The sequence below is a fragment of the Ictidomys tridecemlineatus genome, chromosome 9, assembly GCF_052094955.1.
Source record: "Ictidomys tridecemlineatus isolate mIctTri1 chromosome 9, mIctTri1.hap1, whole genome shotgun sequence".
In the NCBI taxonomy this organism is placed as follows: domain Eukaryota; kingdom Metazoa; phylum Chordata; class Mammalia; order Rodentia; family Sciuridae; genus Ictidomys; species Ictidomys tridecemlineatus.
The window spans coordinates 117,038,107-117,054,994 of record NC_135485.1 but is presented as its reverse complement, the minus strand read 5'-3'; the positions used below and the strand labels follow the sequence as shown (position 1 = coordinate 117,054,994).

The 16,888-nt window shown below is 36.4% G+C and overlaps 1 protein-coding gene across 2 annotated transcripts; it reads right to left on the bottom strand.

Annotated features, from left to right (window-relative positions):
• Positions 1-314: 314 nt before the first annotated feature.
• Positions 315-14,307, bottom strand: Ppid (peptidylprolyl isomerase D). 2 transcript variants are annotated; one of them, XM_005330939.5, is made up of 10 exons: positions 14,102-14,307; positions 11,691-11,831; positions 9,351-9,457; positions 6,764-6,952; positions 5,823-5,945; positions 5,578-5,684; positions 3,703-3,844; positions 1,479-1,565; positions 1,347-1,389; positions 315-580 (listed from the first exon to the last, which is right to left on the bottom strand). In XM_005330939.5, the coding sequence occupies exons 1-10, from the start codon at positions 14,184-14,186 to the stop codon at positions 492-494; spliced, it is 1,113 nt and encodes a 370-aa protein (XP_005330996.2). In that variant the 5' UTR covers positions 14,187-14,307; the 3' UTR covers positions 315-491. The 2 variants fall into 2 exon arrangements, with proteins under 2 accessions (XP_005330996.2, XP_021585955.2); XM_021730280.3 differs by lacking the exons at positions 11,691-11,831; positions 14,102-14,307 and adding an exon at positions 8,666-8,831 and having other exon boundaries at positions 9,351-9,463.
• Between the last annotated feature and the right edge of the window lie 2,581 nt (positions 14,308-16,888).

The window sequence follows — 16,888 nt, the reverse complement described above, 5'->3', positions numbered from 1 at the left end:
AAGCATAAAACACCAGCACAGACTTACCACATAATGTATAAGGATTGAGGGAAACAATATACAAATAAGTGTTCATCAGTTCATTCAACAAGATATAACTTAAGGAGTTTGAAAGCAAACTGGAGGTCTGGAGTTGTGGCTTAGAGGTAGAATGCTTGTCTACCATGCGTGAGGCACTGGTTTCGATCCTCAATACAACATAAAAATAAAGATTGTATCCACCTATAACTAAAATATAAATACTAAAAAAAAAAAGCAAACTGCACACCATTCTTTATGAAAGTACAGATAGAATTTTTAAATGAACTTCACTGTATTTTTTGCCACTTTTTATTAACAGGGAACCTGTATCAGTATTTTAAAGTGTAAACAATGAAGAACTGAAATGTCAAAGGAATCACATTAGCAATCACATATAGACAATAACTCTTACATTGTCTTATTGCCTTTATACAATAAATGCATAATATTTAAGCAAAATTGAATCCTTTCTAAGCAAACATTTTTGCATATACTGCCTTCTCTTTATCTTTCTCTGCCTTTATCTTCTGTTTGACTTTCAGCAATTCTGCCTGGATGGCTGCAAAAAAAAATAGGCAATGAGTTATTTCTCAAAACAAAAAGATTAGGATGACCAACAAACGATTATAATATCACAACTCCTCCTCCCCATTGACAAAACTTTTCTTCTGGATAAAATAACAACCCTATTAACAGAAAACTCTACTCCAAGAAAGCAGAGTTCACAACAACCCTGAAGCATAATTTCAGAAGACTGCCAACTGAGAGAACTCAATCACATCAATACTTGTTTCTCCATCTCCATTTTAGAGAGTAGTAACTACCTTGTTTTATTTTAGCAAAAAGGGACCAAAGAGATAAATATTTAGATCTGGTGTTGCTATTCACTTTTGGTTTAATTTAAAAAAATAAATTTACTTGTCATAGCTTTTCCAAAACATATTCAGTATCTAGAATACTAGATTACTTGCCATGATGGTCCACTTAAGGAATGGTCCCAAAAATTAAATTTACAATGAATACTATACCTGAGTATTGACCTTTCAAAGAATGTCATAGTAACAAAAACAGGATCTCAAATGATAAGGCAGAATAAACCATATTAAGTGCACTGTGAAAAACTAGTGCATTTTTGAGAGGAATGAAAACAAGCTCTATCAGGGGAGGACCTTGTCTTATTCACTGATATACATGGCCCAGTAACAGGCATTCTATAAGACCCACTGAACAAATGCCTGATATCTGCCAAAGTTAAGAGTAAAACAGTTCATGAGCATAATTTTAAAGTGCTAAATGAACTTTGACTACAAAAACAGCCAACCTACCTTTATCTTCTGGTGCTATCTCCTGAGCTTTCTTAAGATCAGCCTTTAATTGGAAAAAAAAAAGTTGTGAAAAATTAAGATCTAATTTACAAAGGTGACTGTTTATTGTAAAACATTTGAAACAAAATTTACCAGTGCCTGATCGTATTCTTTTAATCCTTGCCATCCTTGAGCTCTTCGATACAGTGCTTTAGTATTTGATGGGTCCATTTCAAGAGCCTATAAAAATTAAAAAATTATAACTATCTAAATAAATACATTTTTCAGATTCATTTATTGCCTGACACCTTCAAATCCACTTCAGCTGAAGACTATGAACAGCTGTCTTTTGCCAGTTGGCATAGTGTGACAATTTGTCAGCAGAGGGCACTATATGGAGGAGGAAGGTGTTTCTTGACCATATCTTTAACATGCTCCTCAGCACTGTGGTTTCTCTCTCCATACTCAGTCCTAACTAATGTATTTATAAAAGAAAACACTGTAAATGAAAGTTTGCAAGTTGTCCCTTAGTGTCTCTGGAATAGTTCCAGGACAGCTCAACTCACCCCCTGCAAATTAAATCTGGAGATTTAAATTTTTAATATAAATGGTTCAGTATTTGCATTTAATAACCTATACCTTTCCTTCCATATATTTAAAAGTCTTCACATGTTTAGTACAAAAGAAATCTTCAATCTGAGGCTGGATGAATCTTAGAATGTGGAATCCATGGATACAGAAGGCCAACTATACATGCTTTTAATTGAAATCTAAATTTCTTAGGAACCTGAGTAACTTTATAAAGATCTTTTCACTAAAATAAACATTTTTAAATTAACATTCTATTTATATATTTTAAAAGCCAATAATCACAGATTTACTGAAAAGGAAACATCTGCCTCACAAGTTATGGAGACCCAGAGTAAAGATCAATTTTTTCCTCTGTTGTATGTTCCCTTCTAAATATATTCTAGGACTTCGGGTATACACTGCTAAAACACTTGCCTTACATGAATAAGAGTCTTAGATTTGATCCCAAAACTGCAAATATATTTTCTTATCCTCTATTCACTTACTCTAAGCAGATTTTTTTTTTTTTAATGTAGCAGTGTTGGGATTCAACCCAGGACCTCATGAATGAATGCTGGGCAAGTGTTCTACAACTTAACTACACCCCTAGTACAGAATCTCATTTCGGTTCTATAGCTAATCTATAGCTTAGTGGGCAAAAATCAAAACATTTAGTTTGGAAATACTTTCAGACAACTATATAACAGGAAAGAGAGTCATAATCGATCTATTTTGAGAAAGGTAATGCTTTCTAGCTTTATTAGTTAATGTAACTAGATAGCTCTCATAAAGACAAATGACCTTTCTGTGTATTCCAAATAGTATCCATTCTCCCATACAAGGTGTGATGACCCTAAATAGAAACTGGCCCCCTCCTAAACTAAATCTATTAAGTTTCTAGGAAATATGAATCTTGTAATTAAAAACAAACTAAATTCACTGAGTACATAAAATGTGCCAAGCACAGTGCTAAGTACTTAAAACTTGCTTTATAATCTTTTACAACCATCCTATCAGGTAGGTATTATTTTCAATTTATAGAAAACAAAATTCAGATTCTATAAAAATTAGGAATCTATACAAGATCACAAAATTAGCTGAATGGCAGAGGTCTAATTTGAAAAACCATGCTGGGTGGGGCTGGAGTTGTGGCTCAGCAGTACAGAGCTTGACAAGCATGTGCAAGGCACTGGGTTTGATCCTCAGCACCACAAAAATAAATAAATAAATAGGGGCACTGTGTCCAACTACAACTAAAAATTTATTTTAAAATAAATAAATAAATAAAACCATGCTGGGACTAGGGGTAGAGTTCAATGGTAAAGGCACTGGGGGTGTGGCATGCCTAACTCCACAACCCACATACCTAGTCATTTCTAACTTTGTGTTCCAATGCTTAGCATATAATAGGTGCTCTTAAATGAATATATGAACTGACAAATGCTTTAAGAGAAAAATAGGAAAGTCTTTCAAAGATATTAAGTACACAGGGTCAAAAAGCAAAACGAGGGGCTAGGCTTGTGGCTCAGTGATAGGGTGCTTATCTAGCACATGTGAAGAACTGGGTTCGATCCTCAGCACCACATACAAATAAATAAAATAAAGGTATTGTGTCCATCTACAACTAAAAAAATTTTTTAATTTATTTAAAAAAAGCAAAATGAATGGATTGAAAGGAAGTTCTGAAGGTCCAAAATATTTAGAGACAATATGCAATAAGACATATTCAGATATGTAAAAAGTGGTTTTGTTCAAGTTGGTATGCCAAAATCCCTCTCCTTCAAAAAGTTCAATATTACACAGTTACCTCTAAACAACTTTCAACTGCTCCCTGCCAATTTGACATCTTCAGTTTACAAGCACCAATATTCAGCACACAGCTTAAGGCTATAGACTGCAGCCTAGATCCATCTGCTTTCTCAATAACAGCCTTTGAACTATCCACATATCTGGAAAAAAAATTAATAAAAGCAATATGTAATTCCACACAAACAAGACTTACTCTACTACTTCAAAAATACCAAAAAATGTTACATCATTTCTGATATAAAAAGCAGATACTAGGGCTGGGGTTGTGGCTCAGAGTTAGAGCACTCGCCTACCATGCGTGAGGCACCAGGTTTGATCCTCAGCACCACATAAAAATAAAGATATTGTGTCCATCTAAAACTAAAAAGTAAATATTTAAAAAAAGCAGATACTAATTTAATATCCAATCTCCACAATCTTCTTATTAAACATTTTTTTTATTTTTATTTTTTGTTGCGGGCCAGAGACTGAACCCAGGGCCTCGAGCACCCTAATAAACACACAGTCTACCACTGAGCTCTACTCCCATACCCATTATTTTTCTTTTGAAGGTCATTTTCTTTATGAGGTATTTTTATTTCCTAAAACATTTTTTCCCAAAGTGTTCAAAAAGAACAAACAATTCCCAGAAGCCAGGTGTGGTGGTACACACCTGTTAATTCCAGCAACTCAGGAGGCTGAGAGAGAAGGATACCAAGTTCAAGATACGGCTCAGCAACTTATCAAAGCCCTCAGCAACTTAGCAATGCTTGTTTGAAAATAAAAATAAAAAAGCTGGGGATGTAGCTCAGTGGTATAGCACCCTTGTGTTCAACCCCCAGTTAAAAAAAAAAAAGAATTTCCCAAATCAATTGTATCAATTGTGCAGTAGTAGTAACACACCTCTAAGTTAAAACTCAGGTCCCATTAGGTACTTTTCAATGTAATTGTATTTGGAACCAGGAAGGTACCAGAAGTGTACTGACTGGCAAAAGGTAAAGAACAACCATTAAGTGTTCATTTTTAATTGTTCACTGAAAAAGACCAAGAAACAGAGCATACCAAGCCCCTAGAATTGAGCTGCTAAACTTTTCTTTCTTTGAAATTTATCAGAGCTCCTTAGAGAAAGTGCTGATACCAGATACAAAAGCCAGGTGATTATAAGATGACTCTGAAACAAATCTTGTGTCAGAAAGGAAGCAAGTGATCACAGATTGTCAAAATGAGGCTGGCGATATAACTCAGTGGTAGAGCTCTTGCCTAGCATTTGTGAGGCTCTGACTTTAATCTCCATCACTGAAAAAAAAAACCAGCAAGTCAAAATGAAATGGGCTTCCACTGAACAATATTAAACTCTTTGAGTACCAAAAAGAATCACAGTATTGCTACATTAATAAACCAAAATGAAAAAACCACAGGTCTACAACATTACCAAATGGAGGGCAGGGGTTTCTTACACAGAATGCCAGCTAACAACTGTAGAATATCACAGTTCTCCAACAATTAGTGTAATAAGTAAGGGTAAGGACACTAAAACTACTGTGTGAAAGGTTGTTGGGTTTCCATATAATCTCAGTATCACCTCATGGGGAAAAGGGTCTCCTGGAACAGACACATCCATTCCACTGGTACAAAGTGAACAAACTCTGGTCAAACTGATTTACACCTTCACGATGTTATATAATAGCCAAAATACAATATTATCTACACCTCAACTCTTCTGTATTTTGAAATTTTTCAAAATAAGCTGCAGCAACAAAAGAAATGCAACTATTTCAAACACAGATGTTTATTCCACAGGAAATTTGCCAAAATACAATGAGGAATTTGGAATTTCAATTTATAATTCAATTTACAAGATCTTAACAGTAATTTATTTAAAATGTTTAATTACCTTAAAACCTTTGCATATTTTTTCATGGCCATCTCCCAGTTCTGGGATTTGAAAAAAGTATTTCCAATATTTTTTAAGTCTTCTGTTATTAGTAAAATTTTATCTACCTGTACAAAGGAATACAAACACATTGGAAGTTAACAAGTAATATGATAGGTTTTATCATTATACAGAGTGATACAAAATCCCAAACATTTTGCACTAAAAATTTTTATTTATTAAAGTACTAATTTGAAAGTACTTACATCTTTTAAGTCTATATCTGCATCCTCTGGGAAATCTGGATGACTATCGCCAGAGCCATCTTTTGGTAATATTCCCCAATCATCCCCTTCTTTGAGTTCTCCACATTCTGCAATAACGCACAACTGTAAAAATAATAATGGAATTGTAGAAATATACTACCATATTAATGAAATATTATTTTAAAAAGTCTTCTTTAAAAGCTATATAGTTGTAAATAACAACACTACCGAAGTCATAGACTTCAGTTAGAAACTTTTATTATAATTACAATAATGCCTTTTTTACTTATTTATTCCAACTAATATAACAATATCACTATCTACTTAAGTATTCAGAAGCTCAGTGTACACATAGTAAATTGTTAATTTTACCATTCTCCATGTTAATTATTGTTTGGTGAGGTATGAACTTTTAATTTACTATAATTCCCTTCATACTCTGAATTCCAAAGCTTGCCTCCTACAAGTAACTAAGTTTCCAATGCCCACTTAAAACTTAAGATGCACAATACTATGGTCATTCTGATTCACAGACATCTAGAACACAAGTATCTTCAGAAATCATACAGTCTAAACACTTTAGGAACAATGGATGAGGAAAACAGGCCAAAAAAATTCAGTAAAATGATCAAGGCCAAATCTCTAGAATAAGAATCTAGGTTTGCTATCCTTTTTCTACTGTGTATTATTATACAGTCTGGATCAAAACTTTTGCTGGTATAGGGAGACTTTTAAGTAATCTAGCAAAAATACATTAAATTTGAAATAAGAATTAAAAAGCTTCCTTTAGACAATAGGTACAAAAATAAAGTGATAGATGCAGGCTCCTAAATCAAAATCATCCTAACATTTTCCAATTTTTCCAGCTAATTTAATAATCACTAGAACATTTTAAGATAGAAACTATGACAATATGTATATTTCACTATAACTTTACTTACTTTGACAGGTTTTTCACCTTTCACTTCTACATTTTCCAGCATCCTTGCCACACCTATGCCTTTAATTACTTGGCCAAACACCACATGCTTCCCATCCAAATGAGGAGTCGGAACTGTCGTGATAAAGAACTGAGAACCATTTGTATTGCGGCCTGCGTTTGCCATGCTCAATAAACCCTCCCGATCATGCTGTAGGAAAAAAAAAAATCATTCAAAGAAAATGAAAGTTAGGGTATTAATCTAAACTGTTCTTTTACTGACCACTCACATAAAGTCAGGATAGTTGGTAACATGAGCCATTCTACCATTATATCAAACTAATTGTTCTTTCTTTACTTTTTTTGTTTTTGTTTTGTGGTACTAGGACTGAATCCAGGGCCTCTAGCATACTAGGCAAGTATTTTAACACTGAGTTACATACCCAGACTATACTTTTATTTAAGAAATGTTCTATTACCTTTACTTTGTATAAACTGAAACCTTCGATGAACAAAATAGGGGGTATTTGATCACTTCTTAAACTTTAGGAAAAGCTAATGAAATCAAATAAGGTAACTGAAATGGGGGTTAATTTCTAAATTGGTCACTTTAAGAAGATGATACACTTCATCTTTAAAATAATCTAATAATATATTTCTACCCTTTTATGATGGATGCTCTTGAAGACCTGAAGAGTTTTCCCACATTCAGTAATAGGCCTACATTATTATTCTTCTTTTACACATCCATTAACTGGGAACAGTAATGGGATATTGAATTTGACTAGTCATTCAGTTAAGGTACTTTCCTAGTCACAAAAGAATCTAAACCTTGTGGCTTTTATATCAGGTAAATTAACTCTTCAGGGAGTATACAAAGGAAACTGCTAACTACATCTTGAAATCAAAATTCTACCTTGTTCAATAGTTCTGTCACGAAAACTTCATTTTTCTATTTTATTTCTTCGGCTTTGTAAACACCTCCTCATTGGTGATAAATTCTAAGTTTTTCCACCTAAAATGCCTTTTATCTCTCCAATCTAAATAATTCAGCTTTCAAGGCTACCAAAATTATAGAAGACAAAGACAAGAAGCAGGTCTCCTTTCTAGAAGCTTCCTTTTTTTTTTTTTTTTTTTTGGTATGCATGAAATCATTACATTATCTTGGTTTACATTCTTCCATTAGCTTCTTTTGGTGCTTTCCCCAAAACATTAGCTATAATTTTAACTACTTTTCTCAGTTTTCCACTGTCTTTGTCCTCATCCATAATCCTTCAATTTTACTTATTTTATTTCTTGCCTAAAAAAATTTCAGTCACCTTGCAAGGCCAGGCTTACCCATTCCTCCTCAATGTCTCATTTAATAACTTGGGTCATATAAATCACATCCTTGCCCCAGAGCACACATAAAGTTTATATTACTGAGTTGTGAATCTATAATGTGAAAATCCAAAATCTAAAAGACTCCAAAATCTGAATTTTTGTGCAGTAGCATTCACAAATTCAGATTTCAGATTTGGGGATTAGGGATGCTTAACTGGGAAAGCAGATGCAAATATTCAAAATCTAAGGAACTCCAAAATCTGAAACACTTCTGTTTCTCAGCATTTCATACAAGGGTTCCTCAACCTGGATCAAATTTATACAAGTTAAGTATATTCACTCAATTTAGAATTTATTTGTATCTTATTATTCTCTAGTTGTCCCATATTTTTAAATCTTGTCTCCAAGGTAAAATTATAAATTCCTTGTCATCAAAGCCTTTCATTTTTATAATCTTTCTGGTTCCAGTGATAGAACTGAGCATACAACTACTGTCAATAAGTACTATTTAAAAGAATGATGACAATTGCTTTTCAAACTTTCCTCATTACCTTGCTCACATTCCTCATTTCCAAAGATATCACTTTACTTTTGTACTTACATGTCCATTCTTAAAACTTGAATGATGCAATATACCCCGATTAGATCTTGAGCCAATGAAGAAGGCACAGGTACCACTAATGTCCTTTAGAAGCTTGGACATTAACCACATCCACTAGTTTGCAAATCCCCTGACATCATGGATATTAGCGATGATTTTTGTTGCTCTTCAAATTCAAGAATAAAGATGCACAAATTATCATCTTTACAACAAAAACATTTTTCCTGGAATCAATTTGCCATATGGGCTCATTTTATCAAGCCAATTAGAGACTCAGCATCCCAGGTATTTATTGGGGCCTTATCACATATCTTAAGAGAACTCATTGGCTTAAACAAAGCATGTAAAAACTCTACCACAAAGAAATAATAGAGTATTTTTGACAAATAAAATTTATTACTGGATGAAGACCTTCCATATTAACATGGATACTGGGCTGGAGATGTAGCTCAGTGGTAAGGGCTTGCCTAGTATGTGTAAGACCCTAGATTTAAAAGTCCAAGCACCACAAAAAAAAAAAAAAAAAAAAAAGCATATTTACAAATATGATTCCTTTTATAAGTAAAGCATAATCTAGGCACATTTAAGGTCTTTTTTTGGTATTTTAAAACTATCCAATAAATATATTTCACATGTGTTGTAACCTTTATGTTAGCAAAAATACACACTTTCTCCTTTACTTTACCTTATAGTAGAAATTTTCATCTTCAAATTTTTCACCATAAATACTTTCTCCACCTGTCCCATTCTGATTTGAGAAGTCTCCACCCTGAATCATAAATTTCTTAATAACTACAAAAAAAGGAGAATGGCTATTAGTGACTGACACATGGATAGCCTCAGCCATATTAACTAATGAATAGGTAATAATAAAAACAACTTCTTAAAGCATTTTAGTCACAACATCCTCCCATTTGTCTTTCTCCACCTATCTTTTTTATTTATTCTTTTTAGTTACACATGACCGTAGAATGTACTTTACATATCATACATGGAGTACAACTTCCCGTTCTTGTGGTTGTACATGTGGAGTTATACTGGTCATGTACCTATACATGAACATAGGAAAGTTATGTCCAAATCATTCTACTGTCTTTCCCATTCCCATTCCCATTCCCACTCCCTTCTCCTCCTTCCCCCCATTCCAATCCCCTCTACTCCTTTCCATTCCCTTTTGTGAATCAGCATCCACATATCAGAGAGAACATTTAATCTTTGGTTTTCTTCACACCTATCTTAACAACTCTATACTTTTTGCAATCTGAGTCCAATCTACATTTTACCACCTGATCACCTATAAGTAAAACTGTCAATGAAACCCAAAATCTGGATATCTTAAGTTTTCTCCAACATATCTTTTTTTTTTTTTTTTTTTTAAAGAGAGAGTGAGAGACAGAGGGGGACAGAGAGAGAGAGAATTTTTAACATTTATTTATTTTTTTCTTAGTTCTTGGCGGACACAACATCTTTGTTGGTATGTGGTGCTGAGGATCGAACCCGGGCCGCACGCATGCTAGGCCAGCGCGCTACCGCTTGAGCCACATCCCCAGCCCTCTCCAACATATCTTGACTCTAACTTCATCTTACATAATGATCTATTTCTTCCACCACTGAGTTCTTTATGTACAGCAACTCTTTTTCTTCCTTGTAACTATGTATGTAGCTATTCAATAATGTTTGCTGAATGAAGACCAATTAGTCCTAGTATGTTTTACACCCTAATAAAAATACTTCAGTAAAATTATCCCTTTATATCAAGAGCTACCAAAATCACTACCATGTTCAGAGATCCCTAGGACTCATGGTCTCAACATTTGATTGTATTATAATCATAAGGATACACAGCTGGAAAAAGACAGGCAGGATCTGAAGAAATCCATGTGCAGGCTTCATTATGCTGCCTCCCTCCCATGAAGTATCATGGAACACATTTCTCCCAGCAATGAAGATGTAGAAACATGTACAACAATTGTGCCCAAGAAAGCCAATTAGAGACTCAGCATCCCAGGTATTTATGAAGGCCTTATCACATAGATACTCTGCCTAGCATATTCCAAAATTCCAGACTCCCAAAAAGAAAAAGAAAGCAGATATTCAACATAAGTTATACATCTGTATAAACGGTCTAGAGACAGTAAACACCCTTATGATTTAAGGAATGGTTTAAGTGCCAAGCTCCCAAACTCCAGCTAAGTGCTACTCTTGGAAGCAGACCTTTATAAGGATATCAGCCTTGGGCCTGCTATGTTAACTATTTTCTACATATATTCTGTTAGCACATTGATTTCTTATGAAACACATAAGCAAATAAATGCTTAAAACATTTAATAATTGATCCTAATTTTTCTTAATAAATTATTTTTTAAAACATAACCACAGGACTGAGGGTATAGCTCAGTGATAGAGTGCTTGCAGTAAGGCACTGCAAAAACAAAAAAATTATTCATGTTATTCATAAATAAACATTTACTGAGTGATTACTCAATAATTATACAAGGTGCTAAAAAGACAAAGTGATAAGAACATATAGTTAAACTTACAGAACCTTCAGTCTATTGTTAAGTAAACACTAAATAAAAGAATGATTACAAAGTGCAAAATGATATACTTTAATCACCAGTGTGTCCAAGACACTGAATCTACAATCTGCAGCCTTCTCAAGCAATCCTGCCCATGAAGTAAAAATAACTTTTCTGTCACCAGGCAGTCAACTACCTAAGGCCAGCTCACTTTATCATGGCTATGCTCTTTCTTTCTCAATCAAATGGTTTGGGAGTGAAGAAAAACTTGTGAAGACAGGTGTAGTCCATTTCCCTATAGATAAACCCTAGTACTCGCCCATAATTAATTCCACCTCACAGTCCAGTCTTTATGAAATTGAGCTATTACTTCTCATGCCAAAGCATCCTCTTAGGAACTAACTACACCAGTACTTTTTAACCTTTATTCCCATCTCAATGTTTTCTTCCCTATCTTCTGAAGAACAGAATTTGTTTGAAGGTAAATTCAGAAAATGTATACATACTTCGATGAAAAGGACATCCTTTGAAATAGAGAGGTTTCCCAGTCGTGGGTCCAATGCCTTTTTCTCCTGTGCACAATGCACGAAAATTTTCTGCAGTTTTGGGTACAATATCTGCAAACAATTCTAAGACTATTCGACCAACTAAAAGAAAAGAAAATGAAATTGTGTCAGTATGCAAAAACAAACCACCAAATGACAAAAGGATAATTGGTACAACTATGGTAACAAATCACTCGTGAATTACTAAATTCTCTTGGTCTTTTTTATTTTTTTTTGGTAATTTCAAGAACACAATAATTGTTATTAACTATAATCACAATGTTGTACAAAAGATCATGAACTTAGAGGCTGGAGTTGTAGCTCAGTGGTAGAATACTTACCTAGCACAAGTGAGACACTGGGTTCCATCCTCAGCACCACAAAAAAATAAAGGCACTGTGTCCATGTACAATTAAAACAAAAATATTAAAAATATATATATCATGAACATATAGTTCCTCAAACTGAATATCATTTGAGCAACCTCTCCCTAGCCCCTGGTATCTACCATTCTACTCTCTACTTCTATGAGTTCAACTTTTTTAGATGATGCATTCAGGTGAGATCATGTGGTATTTGTCTTCCTGTATTTGGCTTATTTCCCTTAAACATAATGTCCTCAAGGTTCTTCCATATCGCAAATGACACTATTTTCTTCTTTTTTTTTGGGTTGAATAGTATACTCCTTGGTGTGTGTGTGTGTGTGTGTGTGTGTGTGTGTATGTGTGTATGTACACATTTTATCTAATCATCCACTGACATTACAGGGTTGATGCTAGTATTTCTGCTATTGCAAATAATGCTGCAGTACATGGGAATGCAGAAATCTCAATATACAAATTTAATTTCCCTTGGTGTTATGGTTTGGAATGTGAGGTGTTCCACATAAGTTCATGTGCGAGACGATTCAAGAAGACTTAGAGGTGAAATGAAAGAGGTTATAAAAGCCTTAACCCAATCACTGAATTAATCCCCTGATAGGGTTAACGCCTAAGTTACCACTCAGTTAACCCAAAGCAGGTAGGGTGTGGCTGGAAGAGGTAGGTCACTGGGAGCATCCCTTTGGGGTACATATTTTATATCTGGTGAATGGAGTCTCTCTTTGCTTCTGATCATCATGTGAGCTGCTTCCCTCCACCACACTCTTTGCCATGTTGTTCAACCTCACTTCAAAGACCCAAGGACTAGAGCCAGATGTCGATGCACTGAGAGCTCTGAAACCATGAGCCCCCAAATAAACTGTATTCAGAATTTCCAATCACCAACCAACCACTAAGAGAAAATGAAGCCGGGCACAGTGGCACACACTTATAATCCCAGCATCTCAGGAGACTGAGGCAGGAGGATCCCAAGTTCAGTTCAAAGTCAGCCTCAGCAAAATCAAGGTGCCCTGTCTCTAAATAAAATACAAGATAGGGCTGAAGATGTGGCTCAATGGTCCAGTGCTCGAGTTCAATCCTCAGTACCAAAAAATAAAATAAAATACCCTTTCAGTGGTCCGGCTGGCCCAGTTTTATATGTATCTGTAGCCCTTCTCTGTACTTTGTGCAAACTGCCTAGTTCGGTCTTTGAAATAAAAGCTGAAAAAATTCCTCTTCTATACAACACCTTAAAATGCGAAAATTCCAAAACTGTTTTGGAATTAGCTCCAAAACAAGCTGAAGGTACATGTAAAATGTGTGTGTCCCATACATGCATTCAAACACACTGCCTGGTCAGAAACTGTAACATGTTATAGAAGACCAATTCAGTTATAAATATAACTTCACAAGGCCTTAGGAACTTTTAAGCAGGTAGGTATCCTAGGCAACAGAGCTACTCCCGAGTTCAATTCCCCAATGCTAAAATAGAAAAAACTTTTGCTTATCTGACCTCTAAAATTAGTAGTAAAGAAAAAGCACTAAGCAAATAAGTGGCTTTAATTTATAAGTAACATGGCAGGTGCACATATATGTGCATACATACACACATACACACACACACACACACACACATTTTGTGCGCCAAAAGACGTGTTGAGTGACTGGAGCCCCGCAGACACACAAGGCTTCTGAAGAGCCCCATAGCAAATATAAAATAAGCTTATTTTGTGACAAGCTGGTGGTGCACAGGTAGAAGGCAAGTGAAATATTAAGACCGCCACAATTCCTTCCAAGAACTAGAAATTTCCAGAAACTTCCTCATGACCGACAGCATTAGCACAAAAGCCCTGGTTCCACCTCACGCCGCTTGCCGATCTTGCTCCAGATGGGTCCCAAGAAGCCATGCCTCAGTGCCACCGAGCAGCCCCCGGCCCGAAAGGCAGCCTGCGAGTCCCCCAAGCGCCCCCAGCCCCTCCTCCTCGGGGCCTTTCAGCCAACAACTTCGCTCACCTCGCTCCTCTCCGATGTCCACATCAAAGAAGACTCGGGGGTTACTGGGATTGGAAGGCTTAGCTTCTGGGGACGGGTGCGACATCTCGATTTACAGACGCGTTTAAAAGCAGAACCCACGAACCTCGTGCACCACTAGCAGCACAAACTCCAGTGCGCTTTTCTCCGCGGAAAGCTGGCGGCGGCGCTGAGGAGCCACTTCCGGCGCCAGACCGGAAATCCACGATCCCACCTCCGCCTCCGCCTCCCCGCCTCCCCCCCCTCCCCCCCGCATTAGTGCGCTCCCGGGTGAACGCGTGTGTGGCTGTCTGTTTCGTGTGCTCTCCTCCCTGCTGCTCTCCTACTTCGGTGTATTCTTTCGCTAATTTCTTCGCCTTTCGTGGTGTGGAGAGCTTTGGAGTCGTTCCCGTTCCATCCTCAGCACGGCCACTAACTGGATTTCATTTCTCTCGTCTGGAAAATGGGAATAAAAAAGCTGATCTCAGGGGCTGGGGTTGTGGCTCAGCGGTACAGCGCTCCCCTAGCACGTGTGAGGCGCTGGGTTCGATCCTCAGCACCACATAAAAGTAAATAAGTAAAATAAAGGTATTGTGTCCAACTACAACTAAAAAAAATAAATATTAAAAAAAAGCTGACTTCCTAAGGTCATTTGGAGAATTAAAGACATAAATCACTTAACATGATGACCGACTGCGGGCTGGTACCCAACCTGTAATAACTGTATTATTGTAATTTTATTATTTGATCATCCACGAAGAAAACCTGTGTAAATGCTTTGACCTGTAGTTCTGTTAGAGCTAAGCAATTTGGATTCCGTGTGCTTAGGCATAAGTTATCCTTAGATGTTTACCCTTTTTTTCTTCTGAGAAAACAAAACCGTTGATATTTGAATGCAGCATTTAGAACGTCTTAAAAGCCACAAGCTTTGAATAGCAGCAGCTAGGGTGGATTTTTCGAAGGAAAGATCAGAGCTCATTTTCACCTCTCAGAACTACCCCCTTCCCATCCAGTGAAATGAAGGTTCCTGCTCTGTTTGCTGCCTGATCTTAGGATATGTAAAAATGAGAATTATAAAAAAGCAACAGATTTCTACTCTCACCTTGAAGTGGCATGTAATATACCCTAAATATAAGCACTAACGTTGATGTTTTAAAAGGAGGGGGACAAAAAATGACTTTTTAATCAAGCACCCTATCACTGAGCTACACCCTAGACCAAGGGACCAGGGTGAAATTTTAATTTGAGGGTTTTTTGTAATTGGTGCATTATAATTATACATAATAGTGGGGTTAATTAAGTCATATTCAAACATACATAAGATAATTTGATCAAGCTCATTGCCCAGAACATGCACTTTCCCTCCCCTTCCTTCTTCCCCTGACCTGATTGCTCTACTTACTGATCTCCCTTCTGTTATCATTCATCTTTTAATTAGTGCATTATGATTATATATATATGTATATATATATATATATATATATATATATATGAATGAAAGTGTGGTCTCAGAATCCCTTTTTTTATTCCTTTTCTTTATTTCTCTTTAGCCTCCATATTATGAGAGAAAACCTGCAACTATGGCTTCCTGGCTCTGGTGTATTTCACTTACCATAGTGTTCACTATTCATTTACCAACAAATGACATAATTTCTTTTTTATGGATGAATAAAACTCAATTGTGGCCAGGCTCAGTGGTGCATGCCCATTATCCCAGGAGCTCCCAAGGCTGAGGCAGGAAAATGGCAAGTTCAAAGCCAGCCTCATCAAAAAGCAAAGTGCTAAGCTGTGGGAGACCAACCTTGCATGTGACTGAGTCACACTCCCTGGCTGGGTGCTGAGGCGCTCAGTAGCAGAAATGTGGCAGAGCTTTCCCCACCCTTCTTGGGTTCCAGGGACGGTGTCTCCTGCATGGGTGTGTCTTGCTACAGCCCCATGGGTGGAGCTATGCTCACCTGTGCCTTTGTAATATAACCCTTTGCTCTATTTGGGATAGAATGTTCCATAGAAACACCTTTTGTGTGTCCCCTTATCTTACTGTGCCCTTGGATGTGGCCTACCTAGATGTCAATCTACCAGACAGCAGACATCATGAAGCTAGACTCAGCCCCCTGAAACCTGACCCCTTGCCTTATTTGAATAGCTTCTCCTCAATAAAAAAGGTCAGCATTTGCTCTCTTGCTCTCTCTCTTCCTGTGGACCCTTAAGGGGTCACAGCAACCTCAAAGAAGAATGTATTTGTGTCTCTTGTGTGGTTATTTTGTGCAGCCCAGTCAGCCCAGTTTAACTGGAGTGACCCCTGAGTGTTTTAGTTGAGAATGAAACTTGGCTCTAAGCAACTCAGTGAGACCTTGTCTCTAAATAAAATACAAAACTGGGCTGGGGCTGGGGGTCAGTGGTTGAGTGCCCCTAAATTCAATCCTCAGTACAAAAAAAAATGTATTGTATATAAATGCCATATTTTATATACCATTCATCTGTTGACAGCACCTAGCCTGATTCCATATCTTGATATTGTGAATTGTGCTGCTATAAACATTGGTATGAATTTATCACTATAAAAGCTGATTTATGTTATTTTGGATAGATACCAAGGAACAGGACAGCTGAGTCATGTGGTGGTTCTGTTGCTAGTCTTTGAGGAATCTCCATGCTGTTTTCCAAAGTGGTTGTACCAATTTGCCATCCCAGTAACAATGTTCCTTTTTTGTTTGTATTCATCATGATTGCCATTTTAACTGGAGGGGGTGAAATATCAGTGCAGTTTTGATTTGCATTTTCTTCATTGTT